This window comes from Vitis riparia, chromosome 14 (genome assembly GCF_004353265.1).
Source record: "Vitis riparia cultivar Riparia Gloire de Montpellier isolate 1030 chromosome 14, EGFV_Vit.rip_1.0, whole genome shotgun sequence".
Taxonomy (NCBI): Eukaryota; Viridiplantae; Streptophyta; class Magnoliopsida; order Vitales; family Vitaceae; genus Vitis; species Vitis riparia.
In genome coordinates, this window is record NC_048444.1 from 684,781 (window position 1) to 706,897 (window position 22,117).

The 22,117-nt window shown below is 34.8% G+C and overlaps 2 protein-coding genes across 4 annotated transcripts; one reads left to right on the forward strand and one right to left on the reverse strand.

Moving 5' to 3' along the window:
* Window positions 1–1,582: 1,582 nt before the first annotated feature.
* On the forward strand, window positions 1,583–9,601 carry LOC117931243. Its single transcript, XM_034852173.1, has 9 exons — window positions 1,583–1,909; window positions 2,978–3,110; window positions 3,921–3,972; window positions 4,202–4,277; window positions 4,404–4,486; window positions 6,585–6,681; window positions 7,144–7,189; window positions 8,547–8,635; window positions 9,053–9,601. The coding sequence occupies exons 1-9, from the start codon at window positions 1,852–1,854 to the stop codon at window positions 9,391–9,393; spliced, it is 975 nt and encodes a 324-aa protein (XP_034708064.1). The 5' UTR covers window positions 1,583–1,851; the 3' UTR covers window positions 9,394–9,601.
* Window positions 9,602–10,377: 776 nt separating this feature from the next.
* On the reverse strand, window positions 10,378–20,636 carry LOC117931242 (granule-bound starch synthase 2, chloroplastic/amyloplastic). Of its 3 annotated transcripts, XM_034852170.1 has the most exons (10): window positions 20,444–20,636; window positions 19,861–20,314; window positions 18,730–18,816; window positions 16,137–16,689; window positions 15,828–15,892; window positions 15,026–15,103; window positions 14,818–14,928; window positions 13,542–13,586; window positions 12,954–13,127; window positions 10,378–11,741 (listed from the first exon to the last, which is right to left on the reverse strand). In XM_034852170.1, exons 2-10 carry the CDS (start codon window positions 20,209–20,211, stop codon window positions 10,785–10,787), a joined length of 2,421 nt encoding a protein of 806 aa, XP_034708061.1. In that variant the 5' UTR covers window positions 20,212–20,314; window positions 20,444–20,636; the 3' UTR covers window positions 10,378–10,784. The 3 variants fall into 3 exon arrangements, with proteins under 3 accessions (XP_034708061.1, XP_034708060.1, XP_034708062.1); XM_034852169.1 differs by lacking the exon at window positions 20,444–20,636 and having other exon boundaries at window positions 19,861–20,437; XM_034852171.1 differs by lacking the exons at window positions 18,730–18,816; window positions 20,444–20,636 and having other exon boundaries at window positions 19,861–20,437.
* Window positions 20,637–22,117: the final 1,481 nt, after the last annotated feature.

Sequence of the window (22,117 nt, forward strand, 5' to 3'; positions counted from 1 at the left end):
CTCAAGTGCTTGAATTTATGAAATCTCCCTTTTGCAGGGACCTATCATCGACATACCATTGAGTCATTTTTATTATTAATATAATGACACCAAGCTTTTATTGTAGCTTGTGTTGTTGAATTCATTGTTTTATTTTTTATACCAACAATTAAGAATTGTTTTTCCTACTTGTTGCATAAAAAACTAAATATTAAGAAAAAAATTAAAAGAAAATAGTTTTTTATGTCTAATTTTACTATAAAAAAAATGGGAAAGAAAATCATAACTAAAAACATTTTTTAAAATAATCGTCAAACGCACTTGTTGTTGTAAGAGTTTAAAGTATATTTCATACTTAAAAATAAACCAAACAAAATTCAAATTATTCTTTTGACCCCATTTTAATTAAAGAACAAAAAATTTTAATGTGCAAATTATCTTAAAAAGAGGATAAAAAATGCTATAAAACTAAAAAGTAAATATACAACTAGAGAATTTAAATTTAGAAGGCAAATAACCATGGTTTTTAAAACTGTACCAGATCGGCCGGTGTGACCGGTTTGATTGTCGGTCGATTAGGGTTCCGGTTTGATCCAACCCAATTGGACCGAAAAGTAATCAAACTGGAATCAGATCGTTTGAACCAATGGTCCAACTGACCAACCGGTCGATTCCCTTCGGATCAGCAGCTCATTTTCCTTCTCTTTCCCCATGTGGCTGGTATCTCCATTGTCGCCTGGAGCATCATCCCACCGGCATCACCCCACGACATTGGGAACCCCACCCCCCAAAACACCGCAAATCCCACCATCCCATCAGCAACACCCTCTAGCACTGGGAGCCCCGCCCCACATTCCCCCACTGTGCTATGAAAAGCCCTCCCATTTCGCCCCAAAAAAGTTGCAAATCTCGTCGTCCCATCAACAGCACCCCCCAGCCCTGGAACCCCCCTCCCCGAGCCACGCTATAAAGCCCTGTCACCTCCTACCCCTGACGACGCATTGGAAAGCTTCCCCCCTCCCCATGGCAAAGAGCCCTCCCATAAAGAAATATGAAACTTCCCATTCTTGAGCTAAAACATTTGTGATGATCCACCTGCATGCATCCTTCCCTTTGGGCTCTTAATGGGAAGTCGGGCCTTTCCACTTTTTTGTTTCATAATTTCTTTCATGGGCCTCCTCTTGACTTCTCTTAACTTGTTTATGTTGATGATGTGTGTTGATAAGTTTAATATTTAATTTTTTTATTTTTATTTTATTTATTGTACATTGAAATTTTAATTTATTGAAATTATTAAAAATATTAGATTGATTGATATTTACAAGTAAAAAATTTTGTGAAAAAACTCAATAAATATAATAAATAATATCAAAATTTAGATATAATTTATTATTTTTATATAAAATATATATTTATGACCGTAAATTGATCGCCAGTTCGACCAATGAATCGTGAACCGATAATTTTTCCGGTTCGATGACTTGTATGGTTACGAAAACATTGCAAATAACAACAATGAAAAAAAAGAAAAAATATTTATGAAACAGATCTCATGATCTCATATGTGGAGCTCAGTGTGTATATATAAATACATATGTGAGTCATTACCGATAAGTTATGAGCCAAAAAAACCGAAAACTTGGCCGGACCGACATATAGATCCGATTCGCTCCGATATTTCGCTAGAAACAGTGGCAACTCCTCATCTCTCCCTTTCTAGTTCTCTATCCTGCTGCGTGTGATATACACAGACGAGAAAACATCTGCCTCTGGTTTCTGTGTTTTCGAGCTCCGTCTAGGGTTTCACCGGGTCCCAAATTCTCTCTCTTATATCTCTTCTCGAAACCCTAGCTCCCCCGATTGCGTCCTCTCATGGATTCCTCCGGTTCTCGCGGCTTCGATGTCTTTGAAATTTACAGAAGCTACTGCGGTAACCTTTCTTTCTTTTTATTTCTTTTTTATTTTTATTTTTTTGTGCTTCGAATTTTCTTGCTTTTTTAATAATTTTTTTGATGTGTGGGTGGGGTTTCCGTGATTTTCTCGATGAGTGTTTCTTTGAGGATCTCCAGTTCTTGGTTAGTTTGTGGTGTTTGTTTGATCGATTTGGACGGTGATTTTTGAATTTCGGTGTGTGGAGGAGTGGGATTTTTATTTATTTATTTATTTTGGGTGTGTTTTGATGTGTGGAGAAGAGGTTTTAGGGAAACTATTAAGACTTTTTTTTTTTTTGCATTTGATGATTTGGGCATTTTTGGTTGCTGATAGAACTGAAAAGAGGAGAGGAAGAAAACGGAAGCAACTTGGAGTGCCTTTGCTTTTTCTTTAAATGTTCTTTCTCTTTTTGGTTGTTGCATGAAGTGAAAAACTCATTTTTATTGCGTTTCGTAGATTGTATGGTTCAGGGCATCAGCCATGGAATTCAGTGAATCAGTTCTCGAATTTCATCAAAGATTTGGAAGGGGATGGATTGTAGTTCAATTTTGGTGGTTAAGTTTGATTTTTCTGTTTCCCTTTTCTTTTCATTTTTAGCAGCTATTTGCAGTGTTAGGACTAAGGTTTATATGAAACTGCAAGACACATGGATGGTATCGACTTTTGATTCTATCTGCCAAGGTTTTGTAATATCCCGGTTACTCAAATGCAGGGGACCCTTTTGTTACTCCTAAAAAAAAAAAAATTAAATCCTCAGTTGATTTAGAGAGCACTAGTTAGAATCTTCAAGCTCAATCATGCTTCAATAACTTTTCTCCCCCACCACACCCTGCGCAGCCGCACCCACCCCCAACCCCACTTTATAAATGTTTTTATTTATTTATGCTCACATGTATATGACTATTCTGTTTTTTGGTTTGAATACTGGATTCTATTTGGTGAGATGCATTGACCTTATTAAGTTACTTAGCTTGTCGATGAAATCAAGATTTTCCTTAAAGACATTGTTTGATTTGTGATTAGACCAATGAAGAAAGATGATTTGATTATGAACTCTTTCTTTCAGACATTATATCAGGAAATGCATACATATGTGTGGAGGAAGGCTGCCAAGGGGATGAGGAGTTGCAAAGGGCTAAGTTCTTAAGGGAGGGATTGGCTCAACTTTTAAAATTGGTGGAATCAAGGGTTTATACAGGGTATCGTCTCTTTGAGCCATATATGCGATATCTTGAAATTTTGAAGTACAACTAAGGCAGGAGGAGGCTAATTGAGCCCAAACCTGATGTTTTTACAATGTGCATGTAGCTTAATTTGGTGACATGAGTTAAAAGTTGGTTTTAGGAGCTTTGCAGTTGATGTGAGTTTATATCCGTAGTCATATAATAGATAAAAGTCTAGATTAATATGACCCTGTTTGATAATTGTTTTTGAAAATAGTTATGAAAAATAGTTTTTGAAAACTATTTTTTAATGTTTTGTGGAACAAAAGTCTGTTTAACAACTTGGAATATTGTTAACCTGTTTTTAATATTCTTAAATATATTTTAAAAATAATTTTATATTTGTTGCTTTATTTTTAATTATTCTACATGTTTGTATAATTATTTTTTAAAACAATCCTAAAAAAACAAGTGAAAACAACTAAAAGATGTTATTTGAAAATACTTTGTTATCTGTTCTTAAGAATAGAAAACAAAAAATAATTTTTTGGTTATCAAACATGTTTTTCATTTTTTTTTTCCTTCCGGAGAACAAAAAACTGTTCTAAAAACAGTTGCTAAAGACCCTATCATTCTGCAAATTTTATGTGGAAAGAGTGGGATCTCTAGTTACTTGGAGGACCTAGGTTGGTTGAGAGAAAAGGCTGGAGTTTGAAAGGCTGTCTTGCATCTTAGCTGTTTTTCTGAATCTCAATTCCTTTGTTATTGAGCTAGAAGTTGATTGCATTGTTGAACATCTTTTCTGTTATTCCCAGATATATGAAAATATGGTATTTTCTATGGCAGGGTTTCAATTTTCGATGAACTTCTAAGGCTCATGTTACGCCTAGACTTGACGGTGAGATAAATTTTATTTTGAAGATTCACATTCCGTATTTTCTCTCATTTTTATTTTGTGTTTGAATGAGCATTGTCACTGTTAATTGAAGTGTATCCACTTTTACGTGCAGTTGCTTTGTTGATTGTATCCTCTTATTTTTGTGATCAGCATATTAGAGATTCTATGTTAGCTGTTTTTTCTCAAGCATTCTTTCTAATCTTGTATGCTTTTGTTTTCTCTTTTGTAGGTGGACTTCTCTGAATTCTCACGCTTCTATGATTTCGTCTTCTTTATGTGCCGTGAAAATAGTCAAAAGAACATCAGTAAGTAATCTTATCAAACCAATGTAGACATCAAATTGAAATCTCTCTCTTTCAATACAGGCATAGAGCATGTGCTTAGCATGCTTACACACACGGGTTAACATTTCCTTTTTAAATTATTGTCAGCTGTAAGCAGGGCCATTACTGCCTGGAGAATAGCTTTAGCAGGAAGGTTTCGACTGCTTAATCAGTGGTGTGACTTTGTTGAGGTACTACTGTTCATGCTTTATCTTGTAAAAGTGGGTGATGCTGTATATCAGTTTAAATATATGTAGCTCTTGTTTCTGTTAAAGATGATTAAAACCAAGAAGTCTAAATTTTATTTTTCAAACAGTTCTTGCAGAGTTTCATTAGGGAAGCGATTTCTTGCTCTTATTCTTTTCCTACCAATCACTAATCCATCATTGTAGGGTCTTAGTTATACAATAACAAACTTGTAACTCTGCTTGGTTCTTCTTGTATACATTGTTATAATTTTGGATGATATCTTAATAATGTTGATTTATGTATGAGTGAGATAACTAAAATAGAAGCTTTTGCATGACATAACAATTCAGTACTAAAATAGAAGCTCTTGTAGATTATTCCTTCTGTATCATTAACAAGAGCCTGCATCTTCTTTTATAGATCTCATTCCTGACAGGAGAATAACATTCTCAGGATGAAAGATTTTCAGCGTCAGGAGTCTTGTGCCTGGTCTTGACAAATATCATAATCAAAGAAGTGCTTGAAGATATTATTTTATTCTTTGGGTTCTTTTTTAATCAAGAATGGAGACATTTTTTTTCTGTTGTTCTGATAACCAATGGATGTGTGGAGGATTTTAAGAATCTGATGAATCATGGGTGGCATTGAGTTTAGGTTTTAGGAGAGCTGGTAAGATTGTAGATTGGACCTTCCAATATAGGTCTGATCTTCCTATGCTATAGGTTGTGCAAGAAGGTTTTGGTTTTCTGTGAAGGTAGATTTATGATTTTGTCTCTTTTTGCAGTTCTTGTCAAGCAAGAAACTAAAGTCGGTTTCAAGAAACTAGGGCCTTTTATGCAGGCAATCTCCTCACTTGTGTTGTTTGTGTTAGTAGTGGACATCCTTAGTAGAATGCTTTGTTGATTGGTTGAGTTCCAAGTAAGGAGAGGAAGCTTGTTTTTTGTTCGATTGGTTGAGCTCCAAGTGAGGAGAGGAAGCTTGTTTTTTGTTCTCTCTTTTGTTGGATAGCCTATTGACACATTGTATACATTGTGTGTACTTCGGTGTGCCATTTCTAAGGCACTGTTAATATATTCTCTTTTATTGCCTATCAAAAAAGTAAAAATAAAAATAAAAATAAAGAAAAAGAAAAATCCTTTGTAGAATGCTTCGAAAGGCTCAAAGTTAGGGATTAGATGTAGTGCTTTCGGTCTGAAGGAGCTATCTCTTTGTGGACAATTGTTCTATGGCCAAGCATATGATCAGATTGATACTTTTATTTTCTTCCTTTTATTTGAAGTGTTTTCAAATTAAAAAATCAATCTTGCAGAGTTGATTCTGGTAATTGTTGATGTCAGCAGTTCAGTCTTGGCTCTTTTAATGAGTCCTGAGTTGTGCAACGAACAGGAATGGAAAGAACCTGGATTTTTCAGGTAAACTCACCCAGCTTGAATCCACCTGGCTCTGCATGGGGTGGGATGGGGTAACTATAAGTGAATAGGGGTTGTGATATGAATTATGGTGTAAACCATACTTGGTTTAATTAGGAGTTAGGATTTGGGTCTCCTTAGCACAAACCCTATGACACAAGGCCTTTGACCAGGCTTGTTCAGGTAAACCCACCCAGCTTGAATCCACCCGACTCTTCATGGGCCGGGATGGGCCAAGTATAAATGGGTAGGAATTGTGATATGATTTCTGATGTAAACCATATTGGATTCAATTATGAGCTAGGATTTGGAGTCTCCTTGGTACAAACCCCAATGACACAAGGCCTTCTTCAAAATTGATATATGAACTTTTGGTCACATTTTTTATTTAATTTTTTTAATTTTTATTTGTTCCTCTAATGGGGTCTCCTTGTTGTAACCATACTTTTGTAATATACAGAAGTGATGCACTGTTTGGTTCCTTAATCATCTAGATAGTGACTCATATGGCATGCCATTCTTTATGTCAATTTGGAAAGTTCTATGAGTTTGATCTATCATTGTTTCTTTTGTTGAGCCTATAAATTTGATGTTTGAATGGGAAGGGTTTAGCCTCTAAGTTCTCGTATTGTATTCCTCTATTTTATTCTTTTAATTTATTTAAGGCAACTAATCATTGGATTCTTCTTAGAAAAATCAGCGACATAATATCTCTGAAGATACTTGGCGGCAAGTTCTAGCCTTCAGCCGTTGTGTACATGAAAACCTTGAAGGCTATGATCCAGAAGGTATTAATTTCTCCAAATATGTGTTGTTACTTCCATCACAAGCATGTAGTTGCAATGAATATTTAATCTTCCATAGTATACATTTTATTGTATTTATCCTAGTCATTGAGTTTGGCATGGATAATTTTGTTTTATTATCAAATGCGTAATCACATTGTCATGGTATTTGTTGTTCAGTTATTGATGTTTGATTTTTATTGTGGGGATCACTTGGATTAGTGGGTATTAGGAATAAGATATTATCAATGAGCAAAAATTGTAAAAATGAAAGCAAACATTATAAAGTTTTGAAACTCAATCTGTGTTTTAACAGCCTTCTGGGGACTTAACCAACAGGCTAGTTGACCCCTTCAGGTTCATGATAGGAAGAGGCTGCCTGGATAAAAATTTTGGCATCTTTCAGATGTAACATGCAAGTCTTAGCTGTCTCTCTAATGCTTGTTAATTTTGATTCTATTGCAGGTGCTTGGCCTGTTTTAATTGATGATTTTGTTGAGCACATGTACAGGTTTGATTTGCTTCCCTGGAATTACTTTTCATGGAATCTTCTAGATATTTCTTTATCATCGTTATTAATAATATTATTACTTTTCATCTGAAACTTTTTATCAGCCGTTTCATTTGAAATTCAATCAGAAATTCTCTTCAAATTGGAATTGTTCAACTAGTTGGCACTGACATTGGTAAAAAAGGATGATGGTACTTGGGTATGTTGTATCTACAGTTGTATGATGAACCAGAATCTATAATAATTGTTTATTTGTGAGAGGGCTTGTTGAATGTTATTCATGAAATTGCCTTGAAGGTAATTGAATGTGTCTTCTTGCCAAACTTGATAGGGGATTTTGATCTTGAAGGCTATAGGTGTATTGAATTTTGTTGGAAAAAATATGTGTACTAGTTGTCCTCATGTTGTCTGGTGTTTCTCAGCACATCCCTCATCTTTCCCTTGTGGGATGGGCTGTATGAAGAGAAAGCATTAAATAGGCAGAGGTACCAAACATCTGAAATACAATCTTAATTGTTATCAATCTGTCTCCATTCTGGTGGTTAAACAGTTCTAGAATATGGTTCGTAAAACAGATAAGATGTTCGCAAAAAAATTTAAAATTAAATTTCTTTCTGTTAAAGAACCTGGAATTATTAGAATTCCTTTCTTAGTGGTTTAACATGAGTCACCACATTTTCTTTTGACTACAATGATTTTGAAGTCATGATTGGATTCTGAAACAGGACTGCCTTTTGAGCATGCATGAACTTCCTTGTTTTGAAGATCATCAAGGGTTCAGAGTATAGATTATTAAAAAACATGGAGTGGCTTGATGTGATTTGTAGAGTTGGGAGGCGCATAAGAGTAGTGAAGGGTCTGAATTCCTAATTCCTGGTGTTTGCCCATCTCCTAGGAGAAATGAAGTTTGGCCCCCTTCTCTATTTTTATTTTATTTCTGCAGGAATGCTGGGAGGTTGGAGTGCATGGAAAAAGAGAAAGTGCATAGGTTTTCATGTAGGGGTTGTTTTTAAGAGTTGATTGGAATGGGAATTGTATTTCCATTGAACATAACCTGACATCAGATTATTGCCTTAAAAAAAGAAAAAGAAAAAGAAAAAGAAAAATCCTGATTAGATTAGAAGATATCCCCTCATCAGAAGGGTGTGTTAGTTTGAACTCACTGGGTATCTTAGGGAAGTGTAAACTGTGTGCCTTTCCCCCTCTCCACCACACCCACCCCCCCCCCCCCCCCCCCCCCCCCCCCATTTTTTTTCTGGCTATGCTATCAGAAAAAGAGCAAATTTTCCATTCCAGATCTATCATTTGCTATGACATTGACATTTCACATTGAACATATCTATCATCTTCCTTGCAGGATTGCTGGATCCGATGACAATGCCAAGTTCTTCTGTAATTGTGGTGATTCAGAAGGCCAGTCATGTGAATATGATGACTCCCTCCCTGGTATGTCAATCGCTTAGGAACACTGGTTCCTTATATTTTTCAAAACTTTTACATTATGTTTGGCTCCTAGAAAATTTGAGGGAAAGTAAATAGAAAGGAAAAGTGGGAGGAAAGAAAAAATGAAGATGAAAAAATAAATTTAAAGTTAAAAAATTATTTTTGTATGTTATTTTAAACTCATTTAACTTATTTTAACCCCTTGATATAAAGATTAAGTAATTTGAAAATATATAAATTTCTAATTAATCTTGATTATATTTAATATTTTTGGTTTTTTCCATAAGATAATTAAATATGAGAAAATAATTTTTCTTATCATTTTTTTTCCTTCGTACTTTTTGGAACCAAACATAACCTTAATGAATTCAAATCATGTGAAACAGTCTGACCTCTGATTGTTTGGTGGTTCGATTGCAGGATTGAAATTCTACCCTGGCTTGAAGAGAAAGTTGCACGAGGACTCTCAAAGACATGAACTGGTGTTGTCAGATACCCGCTTCCGTGACTCCATAGACTTGAATGACAAGTTGAATTCTAAGAGAAGCAAGCAAAGCCTCATTGCCGGCAGATCTGTGTACTCGGAGAATCCACCAGGAGCTGCTACTGATGACTGCATGGAAATAGTAAAACATAGCCCATTGAGTTCCTCTAAGTCTCCATGTGCAGTTGAAGGTTGTCTGTCAAAGGGCTTTGCAGGGCTCTTCTCAACTCCATCCTGCCTGCACTTTGACCGAGAAAGGAGAGTATCCTACATATAGAGCTCCCACCATCATAAAGACAAACATGGCAAGGTATCCCATTGTGAGTTTGGTATGATTTGATATATTTGCACGCCTTTGCTTGGGTTTTCAATTTCATATTCCCCCATTTTCTTATGGTTGTCCAGCAGGTTGTATTGGTTTCATAGTTGCAATTGATAAGGTCAATAAAAGAATAATCCGATTTCTTTGTTTTCCTTCAGTTTAATCAACGTATTTTTGAAACATGATTTGTCAATGAGTTTGGTTGTGGTCCTTGTGGAGGCCCATAGAAAATAAGAATCTGTTTGGCAACGTTTTCAGAGTTGGTTTTGGTGACAGTTTTTAAAATTAGCTTTTAATTATTTTTACCTTAAATATGAAAAACGCCTTCTCATTACCCCTGAAGCAGTAACGAGTTTGATCTCGGTAATGGAAGCCACGGAAAATAAGAATAATTTTCAAAATTCCGGTTTTGAGAATAGTTTTAATGAGTAAAAAATCTGTTTAAAAACTCCAAAATTGAAAACACTCCCTCAAATTTTCATATTTTTAATTATTTTTCGGAATACTAAAGAAAAATGCAGCAAATCACTCTTGAATTCTCAAAAAGCCGTTTTTATCACATAATTTATCAGAGTCTCCAAGCAAGCCTTTTTATGCCATGTTTGGCTAATCCAGAAATGGATTTAGCTCGAATGGGTGAAGCCGCTATCAAATGACGATGGTATTGTTAAGAGTTATAATTCGAGAAACACTTACCATTTGAGAATGGTTGAACTCTAAATGTTACGAAGACTTGTTCAATTGTAGTACCATGTTATGCTGTGCTCTGTTTGGTTGGTGAGAGAACACAGGAAACAAGAACCAGAATATTAGACACAATAATATTTTTTACCCAAGACAAAAAAAAAACAGCAATGATTTGTTTGGTTGCCGTGAAAATGGGCCAAACAATTGGGATTTTGTTTTTAATCCCTTGTATACACGAGACAAAGACATGCATCATGAAGAAGTGATAAATGGAGCAAATGAATTCAAATACATGCTTAAATCCTATTCACAAAATGATTATTGTTTATTCACAGCAACTCAAAAGTCAAAACCACTAAGTAGAGAACATATTCTGGCTTTAGGGACTAAAAGTTCAGCCATTGCATTCAACCTCTGGACTTAAGGATTAATTCAACTAGAGAAATGAGAAATAACGGAAATCAGAATCTAATCCCAACTAATCCAAAAAAGCAAGAGTGAAGAAATACTGACTGCTGAGAAAACAACTTCGAAGCTTCTTTCCCCTAATGAGCAGGGGCATTGGCATGTCTCTAGTATGGATGAACCCCAAATGCAACAGCCTGTTCAGGAAGTGTTTGCAGAAGTTGAGATATTATACACACCAAGGGTCAAAAGACTCACCACTGGTACTTGGCAGCAACAAGGACTTCCTCATAATTCTGTGCAGCATGGTCCCAGCTGAGGTCTTGCATCATCCCTCGTCTCTGGAGACCTTCCCAGCTCTGTTTGTACTGTCGGTAAGTCAGCAAGCAATTCCCCAGCGCATGTATCAATCTGTTTGCCTCAGCCCTGTCAAATGTCCAACCTAATCCTGATTCATTATACGGATCAAAAGGCTGCACAGTGTCTCTCAGCCCGCCAACAGCATGAACAACTGGGATGGTTCCATAGTTCATAGCATATAGTTGGTTCAGTCCACAAGGCTCAAATCTAGATGGCATAAGCAAAATGTCTGCACCAGCAGTTATTCGGTGAGCCATCTTGACAGAAAAACCAACCCATCCCCTGATTTTGCCCTGGTGTTGGCTCTCAAACTGCCTCAGCATCTGTTCCAGGTCATTTCTCCCTGTGCCCAACATGACCAGCTGCACGTCCTGACCCACCATCCAAGGAACTGCCTCAGCTATGAGATCAACACCTTTCTGATGGTCCAACCTACCAATGAACCCGATTAATGGGACATCCTCACGGATGGGCAAACCAAGCTCCTTCTGTAATGCTGCCTTGCACTGGGGCTTCCCAGTGTGAAGTGTCTCGAGGGAGTAGTTAACATAACCATCAGATTTTAAGTAAATGTCCAACTCGGGGTTCCAGTCTTTCACATCAATCCCATTCACAATACCCCTCAGTTTCCAGTCATTCTCATTTATGATCTGATGCAAGCCCCAACCACCTTCTGAAGTTTTCAGCTCCCAGGCATATCCATGACTGACAGTAACCACACGATCTGCTGTCTTTAGCCCAGCTGCGAAGATGTTGAAGTGCTCACCTCCGACAGGGTCGTACATTTTGAAAAGGTCCAAGTAGTGCTCAGGAAGATCTGTATAGATGAATTCTTTCACTGGTCCACGTCCCTGAATATTTTTGCATGTGTTGAATATAATTCAGAACACCTCCATTTTAATTACAGAGAAGAGCTGGATACTAGACAATGATAGTTAAATTGTAAGATGACCAAACTATTTTTTTTTTTTCTTGATAGGTAAATTTTTTTCCCCATTGGGACTTGAACATGGAACCTCCCACAAACCCTCCTTACCACTCGAGTCAGGCCTCAAGGGTGTATGATGACCAAACTATATAACATCATAGTTTGTAATACTTGGTATTTTGAACTTAGGATGCTTGATAATTAACAAGTGTATCTAAAGTTCACAGTCAACTTGAGAACCACAACAATTTAATCAACATTCTACCTCAAGGTTTTTTGCATCTAAATGTAACGCAAGGTCAAGTGGAATGACTGAATTCCAATGGGACAAATGGATGGCAAAACTAGCTCTCCATTTATAACTGAAAAACAGGTTACAGCATAACATCCATTTCAACAGATTTCCACAGTAAATCAAGATATTTGAGCATTTACCTATTTATTTAAACTACCTATTTTTTGACGGTTTTGGAAAAAAAATGTTGTAGCATGATTAAGCCAAACAATGATTATTCTTGTGTTGATCACTCATGAGATTAACTTGCTATCTAGCATCCAGAAAAGATTTCAACAAAAAGCATCAAGATCATATCATCTCCTTATTGACAAGTGAGGAGTCCATTTTTGGCTTTGAAACACATCAGTTAAGGAAATATCCATGAATGATAAAATGGGGAAAAAATCCTACTAAAAATTTAAAATTGTGAGCAAAAATGGGATGAGGTATATGGAAGAATATCATTTATGACTAGGCATCTTCACTCCATGTTCATGCAATTTAGATATACACCTGTTTTCCCACTCATGAAACTAAAAATTGAACTGTGGAATATTAGAAAATATGGAGAATAGAACCAGTATTTTCCTACAAAAAATAATGTGTGCCCACAAACCAATGTAAATAGGAACTGACACACACCCACTTGATATAGACTTAAGCATTGCAACTTGACTTATATTTTCACTCATCAAGGTAGAAATGAACTGCAGGGTATCATTAAAAACTATGTTTGATTTCCTCATTTAGGTTTTCAACTTGGCAAAATATATAAAATGATTCTAAGCCAGACAAAACAGCTTATTGGTGCAAACTTCAGGCATTAAATTAAGTAATTGCAAGACTTAGAGAGCATACCTGATGGGCTATGTTATGAATTACAAGAGCTGATCTTGTATATTGCATTAAACCATTGTCCCGATAATATGCCTTCAAATATACTGGCAACAATGCAGTATGCCAATCATTGGCAATGAAAACTAGATTCCCATCTCCATAGCAGACACCACCACATGGGACATACCAAGGAACCTAAAAATTCACCAGCTTCTCAACTTTATACACCATTTGAAATGAATTTCAATTAATCAATCTGTTGCTACTGTTACCAAAACTTAAACAAGTCAAAAAACAACATTTTCATTGCCATATTTCAAATCATTTTTTGTGGCATATTTCCTTAATTATATTAAAATTATTTTTTCTGATATTTACTTTTGTTAGTTTGATATACATTGATCACTATAGAAGATTTATTGTTTTTCTAGACCATATCTAGTACCTTTATTTTAACTGCATGGTTCTGCTTATGTGAAAGTACTATGAACTACTCTGTGGGATATATTACTAATTTTAAGAAACAGGTTTTACTGTGATGGACAAACTAAATGGACAATCGGTCAATTTCTTGAACCATTCTTCTCAAGGCCGTGTCAGAAATCATACCTCAACAGCTGCCTTGCAAAATAAAATCATGCGCTTTAAAATGTCCTGCATCAGTCAAAAGATACTTACAACTGAGAGTGCTTACAACTAGTAATATAAGAAATGCTATCCTACTAAAATGGTAATTTACGTAACACTTATTAACATCAAAGGTCTCTGTTTCCTATAAATGGAACCCAACCAGTGCAGGCATACAAGAACTCATAAACAAATAGATGCTTGTAGATATCTTATATCACCCTTTAAGATGTTTAAAATAAGCAACAAACAATTGTAAGAGCTTGAAAACTAGGTAGCACATGGTTACAACCATTATAGGTAAGATATTTAAGTCGAGAATTCTTTAGTGATCAAGTGTCAAATGATGGATTTGCAAGGGTTTATCATTATCATAAATTCTATTTACTAAATTAACTTTAATTTTAAAAAAAGAACCATCTTGCATTATGATGATTAAATCTCCAAAAAAACTTATTTAAACTTACATAGTAAAACATGGGATAGAGAACATTAAAAATGCAAGAATAAAAATTGATGACTGACGAGCCATTATGTAATTGTCTCTAATTTTAACTTAAGAAGTGCCCGTATTTCAGAAAATAAAATTAAGAGTGTTTGCATTTTATTAAGAAAAATTCTGAAGTGAATAATATTGCAAAAATCAATGACTCAAGATTTAACAATTTTATATTTCATTTCATGGATATTCAAGCATGTTCAAACTTTAACAACAACAATAATAATAATAATAGAAACTTCTCACCAAAATGAATTCTAACTCGTGATACATTGTCAATTATGAAGAAAGGATTGAAAACCTACTTAAAATTCATCAAATACCTCTTACTATTGGTGCTTTTCAGTTTTTCATTATTTAACATTCTTATATGTGATGACATGAAATTCAAATGAAGTTGTACAAGTAAACAGAGGTAGCTAAATTGAAATTTTCCTTTTGAAAAGACAAAGCTGCAATTCATTTACATTCTGATCGATTTATCAAAGATAAAGTTGGAATTGATTAGTTTTCTAAAGAGATGAAGTTGTAACCAGCTCGTTCTTTTGACTTGATGAAGATTTGTTAATGATAATATTAACATTATGGAAACTTTGTACATGGCTCAAACACTAAAATAGGTGGAATGGCAATGGAACAACCATTCTCAATACTTGATTCCATAATCAATGTGGCCTAACATTAATCATCCATCAGACCTATTATGATTGTCCCTCTTGAAAACTAACTGAAGCTGAAACCATGGGAAAAATATCTTACCATTCGGTTTCCTCCATATATATTCTTTTCAATATGGCGAAACATGGGACTATCGATAAAAACAAAATCCACACCATCGATATAGGCGTGGAAGTAAGTTACTTCCATGTCCTGCAAAGTTTGACATTGTTAAAGACTTGCAAAGTAACATAATCATAGGGTTCAAGTAGGAAATAAAAATAGCTAAGATGCTGCTACCGCTGGATACCTGCCCATCCACTTTATACTTCTTCCGAACTCCAGTTTCTTGGGCCTCAGCATAATTACCATATCGAGGTGCCACAACCTATCATTAGTAAGAACAGAAAAAAATAATAATAATAAGCAAAGGATGAAGATACAAAAGCCTTCTTAACTAAACCAAGAAACTCATGGGTTTTCATGGCCATGGGTATGCAAATTACAAAGTCAAATATACCTAAAAGACTAAAATATTTAAATGCAAGTGATTTAAAGGCCTTAAATCTCTAAATTCTTATCATGGGGAGCTGATAAAGAGGAACTGATGAGATGCAAAGAATTTTCTGTTTAGTAACAGATTTCAAGAAGAAAAAACTACTGCTTTTAGAAATGAAGACAGATCTGCTAAACCTAGAGCAGTCCAGGTCAGTCCCCCAGCAGAAAGTATAAGAATTTGGATATTATCTAGGTTAGAGCATCGCATTTGTAATGCGATGGTCATCGGTTCGATTCCGATAGCTGGCTTTTCTCTATTTGTTTGGTTATTGATAATGTCTCTTTAAAATCAAAGAATAAAGATTATTCTCCTTTCTCCAAAACCGATCTATTATGTCGTAGGAACTTACAACTATGAATCAAAATAGAAGGAGTTAGATCTCTGCAGAACAAATCAAGAACAATACAAAAGGGTCTGGATATTGAGACAATTCATCTCATTATTCTTTGTAGCTGAATGGAGCTGCTTTGTAGAACAGGGAAATTTGGGGACAAGTTTTCTGGTTCATTATTAATGCTCCCATGTTTAGTTCACTGTATGAAAAAAAAATTACCATGACTCTATGCCCACGCCGAGCCAAAGCCTTTGGCAAAGCCCCAGCAACATCTCCAAGCCCACCTATGAGAATTCACCATAATCAGTCTTTTGATCAGATATAAATGTGTGTGCATGTGTATGTCTGTTTTTCGTTCTTCCTCTTCTATTTTTTCCTCTCTTTCAGCCAAGCCCATTATTGAACTATGTGACTTTGTGACCCTAAAGCCTCATAGTTAACATTTGGTCTGGAGGAATTACTGCCACATATATAAAAAGAAGATCTTTCCTAGAAATGGTATCCAAACTCATGATTCATGGTAAACACCTGTTTTAGACCAAGGAGCACATTCAGCAGCTACCAATATTATATTCATGACATTGGTCCCTGCCAAAGGAGGGGGCTTAACATCTTCACCCATAGAAACAGCTGCCTCATTATTCACCTCCTCTGAACTCAATTCTCTAAAATCTTCTTGCTTTTCCTCTTTTGGACTGGCTGTTTCCACGGATTTTGAAAGAAATGATGGAAGAGGATCAGACCAAACTGTCTTTGGACTAGTGTCTTTCAACTGTTTGGGGGCCTCTAAATCCAAGGAAGGATTTTCAAGAGACAAGTCTTTTCCAAGTTCCTTCTCGCCTTCCCCAAAACCTCTACTAGTAGCTGAAGACAGGGCTGCTGGCACCTTGTCTGCATTTGAATGAACATAGTTTCCAGAAAGAATGCCGCCATTATAGTCTTCATCGCCACCACTGTCACCAGTTGAGGTCAGATCCATATTTGGAAAAGAGCTGTCTCTGTCTTTATAAGAAACTTCATTGTCTTCTGGGTTAATTATACTACTTTTTATAGATGAAACCAGTTTCCTTCTTTCAGCAATCTGCATAGGAAGAATAAGTTGAACAAGAACATTCAGTTTCAACCATTTATGAAAAAAGGCTCATCCAATGACGATAAGATAGACTGTGAAGTTATAAGATTCAATTACCTAATACGGTAATACCATATAGAGACACATTATTCAAATGAAGCAGATTTGAATTCTATGGTAGATGATCACAAGTTTATGTAATCTATTATAATAATAAACATATCAAACTTTCACCACAAATTTCCTATGAGGCTAATCATACTGGTGTAGCTTGCAACAACTCTAGGCAATCCCTAATGACCTTTCTATGGCCACTTTCAATAATGAAACCACTTTAAAGGGGTAAAAAGAAGAGAAAAGTCACTTTGTAAAATATAATTCCAAAAATCAGGTATTTGCACAATTTCATAATTAGCCCCTTTATTGGCCCAAAAATACTGAAATTAAGGCAGGTATTAAATGAAACTGGAAATCTAACACTAAAAATGTGTTAGTAAATAATGGCATTAAAGACTTCAAGCTCCTGAAAAGAAAAAAATCGCCATTAGGCTAATGAATGAGGCAAAATTTGTCATTTTGACTTGACAATAAAAAAAATTACAAATAGGAAGTGGATTCAATATTCAATAATAAGTAATTGGGCTCCTTAATTTTTAGCTCAATCCTGTGAAAATGGAAATTTTAGTGATTGCCATAATAAGTTATCACATTCGATCTCCAGCACTCAATGGACTCTTTAATTTTCAGCTCAATCCTGTGAAATGGAAATCTTAGTGGTTGCCGCAATATGTTATCACATTCATGAATGGGAATTTTCAATAGTTAGCAGTCAATTGTGTATCATACATTCCCAAATAAACCTAAACATACTATATCAAATATAAGATACTAGAATCCTAATAATTTTTTTTGATAGGCAAATAGTTAATTTATTAAAAGCGCCTAAAAGGAGGCACCCCAAAATACATACGAAGTATACAAAAGATGCCTACCCTAGGCAAGAATAAGATATACATAGCAACCTTCTCCTTGAAGCTCAACCAAAACTAGAACCCTAATAATGATAACGAAGAAAAGTTAAAGCTCATTTTTACCATAATGATTAAACTCAAACCCCTTTATCAATAAATATTAGTACAATACAATAAATGAAGATATACTCTCCATGGTCTCTCCTCTTTCTCTTGAATGCCATCTCTTCCAGTATCAGTAATTGGATCTACAGAATCTCTACAAAAGGTAAAAGACAACTTAAAGCTCTTCTTTGTATACTGCTAATGTGCCATTTTAGTGTGACTTCATGATCCACAATTGTTCATGCTTTATGGCAAAGAACATTGGGCAGTTCCATTGAAGGAACCTAGCTGACATGAGGATGTTGGGATGCAAAGAAGAAAAGTGAAAAGAATAGAATAAATGAATGTGTTTTTTAGAAGCTAGGGGACAGCGGTAACCAAGTGGAAGATTAGAGAAGTGCACTACAATGTTTTGGTTGTACACAACAAAGATCAGTTGCTCACCAGGGTCACCAATGAAAACCATCTAGGTATAAGGTACAACTGATAGATATTGGGCCATGAGTAAATGGGAGTTGGGGTGGTAAGACCAACAACAAAAAGGGATCTACAAAAACTGAGGAGATAGCTTGCCAATACATCTTGCATTTCAGTGAGCTATGGCCCACTTAAGAGACTTTTGGCAATACTTACAAATGAGATGGTCTCTTTCTCAACAAAGAAGTTCTTTTTTCCTTTGAACACCAATCCATCTTATTAAGTTACAGCAGTGCATATTGGAAAATATACTGGTAAATGTTTTTCCTAAACTTCTTAATTCCCCCCCTCCCCATTCTTTTAAAAGTCAGGCTGGCTGTGCACATATATTTGCCCTCTGAAAGTTGGTCCGTGTTTGTCAGTTCTGGTAAACTGTATTAACATACCAGTAAGGACTTTATTTTTGGCAAACCTAGTTCCCTTTTAAGATTAAATTGTACATATACATGCCTACAATACAAATGTACACATAGTTCTTTTTCAAAAAAGAACTAACTGATATATTAAAAGTAACACTAACAGAAGTAGCCCCAACATCAAAATCTTGCTCCCTTCCAACTTTTGGATCCTCATGTCCTTCATTCTACAAACAACCAAAAGCATGGCTCCATCAATCCACCTATAATGCCAGAATATTTTGCATTATTTAAAGTTTGTTGGTATGAATAATAGGCAACGTGGATCAGTTTTTAAATCATAGAAACACAAAAGGGATGTAGTTAACTGTTAAATTGATGGTAGGGATAGTTTCTTCCGTTCTTTTTCTAATTAAATTCATTCTGTACATTAAAAAGAGTTACAAAATTATATACAAATGTAATTTTGGAAATTTAGTGTGGATACTAAGGTGGAGAGTGAAGTGGGTCCTCACACAAAAATATAGACTATATATGGTATATGTAGGTTCTAATCAGAGGGTATTCATTGCAAGGAACTACAGCTCAACTCTTTATTGGCATACTTATTTTTCCAAGCCAAAAAAAAAAAAAGAAAAGGAAAAGAAAGGCAATGCTCCATGCCATATGTTACTTTGTGCAGGGTTTTTTCCACGAAAATAGCATTTTCTCCCATGCTTCCAATTATGCTCTAACCTTCTGAGACAATGGCCATGACATAACATTTTACCTTAGAATCAAGAAAACCAACATTTCATCAAAGATAGCAAAAAATTAAAAATCCCATTTCAAGCATCTAATGGTACCTAAAAAGATGGACATCTTAACTAAGATGTTGTAAATGAGGTTATTTAGCTACGTCATACTCAATCTGAGTAGCCTATTAAGGCCACAGGTAAGAGGAAGCATTATAGAACACTTTCAACAGAAAGTTCCATGTCACTTGTTGAAGCAAGAACTAATTGAAGAGCCACGAATTAGCATCCAATAATTCCCTTTTATAAGTCAATCCATTTTTCTCTATAGAGTGCAGACATTCAAGATATTCATACCTAAAAACTTAACAATTATAACAAATTGGAAGCAGCGCTTTACTTTTAGGTATTGGTTTCATAAAGAATCAACCCAAAAATCCCCATAATATAAAACACAAAGAAACGCAAAACCCAGAACCGGAATTCCAATCCAGACAAATACTAAACACTCTAAACAAAAACAATGAAGAAAATTACCTGTTGAAGCAGGTCCCTTTGCATAGCAAGAACCTTCTTGCTCTTCTCAATTGTGGCGTCAAAAGCATCTTCTAACCTGTCACCATCCTCTCCTTCCACAGAGCCCTCACCCCTCGCTCTCACACCCCTACTCCCCAAAACCTGCCTTCTGCTGCATAAAGAAAACCTCATACAATCTTCCCTCGAATACCCAAATATCGAATCCTTCGAAACAGCACAACCCGGAGACATTCTCAGCCTATACACCGGGAAAGAAAACCTGGGTCGACGATCCCTTCCACTCCAAATCGATGCAGCCCTCTCTGTCACAAAACTCACACACCCCACTGAGGCCATTGACGTGTTCGACATTTGCCTCTCCGAACAAAAATAAAGGAAAATCACAGAATCCAACCAACTGACACGAATTCACTGGGAAATGAAGCAGCAAGCCCAGAAGTTAGGAGCTTCGAAACTGCAAAATTAAGGAACAACAAAACGGCATGGGACCCAGAAACGGGGAAGTCATGGAGAAATTTATGAGTTTGAGATTGGATGAGAATATGCAAACATGGACAAAATTTGGGGAAGATTTGGATGATACCAGATATCATTCACCACAAAATTTGGGGAGACGGTTCACAAAGCTCAACGTGTTGCTCCACACAGTACACTAGTGGGCCTTACCTACGAGATTCAAGAATTAGGCTCCGCCATAAAACTTTTTTCCACATTTTTTTCCTCCTTTTTCTTCTTCTTTTTTGTGAACATTGCACGTGTAAGATATAGAATAATTTTTTTTAATAGTTATCCGATCTCCGATCTCCCAAGTTGATGAACTGAGAAAAGTATTTTTATTTTTATAAATGTTAGGAATCCGAGGAGGTCAGAGATGGATGTTTAAGCTCAGGGGTGGTTAAACCTCCTGCGTTATGTTGGAAAGGTTGGGGATGGTTAAATCTTGAAATAATGTGACAAGATTTAGGGTGTGGTAAGTTTTAAGACACTGTTTTGGAAACATTTTGTTTTTTTAAAGTAGTCCGAGGTGTTTTAAAATTAAAGAATTAATGAAATTCTTATGATATATTATTTATTATCTTTTAAGAATTATGACTTTAACGTTAATTTTTAGTTTTTATAAAACTTTAATAATTATTTTTAAAAGTAAAATTTTATTTGAGAATTCAAATATGGAAAAGAGTCTTCTCTTTTCAAAATATTTTTCATATATATTTTTTATTATTATTCAAAATATTCAATAAAAAATAATGAAAAATACCTTTAAAAAATAATATATTTTCAAAATAAATGTTTAAAACCTTTTTTTTTTTTTTTGGTCAAAAGTTAGAAAAAAAACTTGTTTTTTAAATTAGAAAATTATTTTGTATTTTAAAAAAAATGTTTTAAAAAATCAAATAGGCTATTGCCCTTCTTATAGTGGATAGATTCAAGTTGGATTGGGATATGAGGGGACAAAGATTGATGGACAATGAAAGAAATTGAGAGAAAAACAAAAAGATAAATTTTAATATTCAAAGTGGTCTCTTTCAAGAGGAAATCATTTTATGTAATTATTTTGGTTTTTAGTATGGATTATTAGGATTGGTAGGAATGCAGCTGTCACGGCTATAGTAATATATAAGAATATGAATAAAAATATAATAGGCATGGTGATGACTAGTAGGATTTAATTTTTATATTAATAAATAAATTTTTATGTCATCGTTATTTTAAAAAAATAATTTAAATATATTTATTGCCGTCTATTCTAATATTTAAAACGTGAATTTAGTGATTAAAACTATATTTGACAATGATTTTAAAAAATATTTTTAATATTTAAATAATAAAATATTTTTAAAAATTACTATCATTTTAATATTATATTTATAAGTATTTTTACTATTTTTATTAAAAGTAGCATTTTAAGAGAATCACTTATCTAACGTTTTTTCAAAAAAATATTACAACTGATTTTTCAGTACCAAAAATAATGTTTTATAATTTAAAAAATGTTTTTAAAATTTTTTGAGACACCTAATTTTTATTTTTATTGTTTTAAAAGGCTTTTACGCTAATTTATTTTAATATTTGATATATTAAAAATCCATTTACTATCTCTTTAGTGAGGGGTTAGTCACGTGGATGAATGACACATCATGGACAATTTCTAATGTCCTAGATTTGTGCACCTTTGGGTTCCCTAGATTGAGTCATTCCAATCTATGAAGACTTAGGTTCCAACTGAAAAAAGGATTAAAAAATTATTCACATTTTA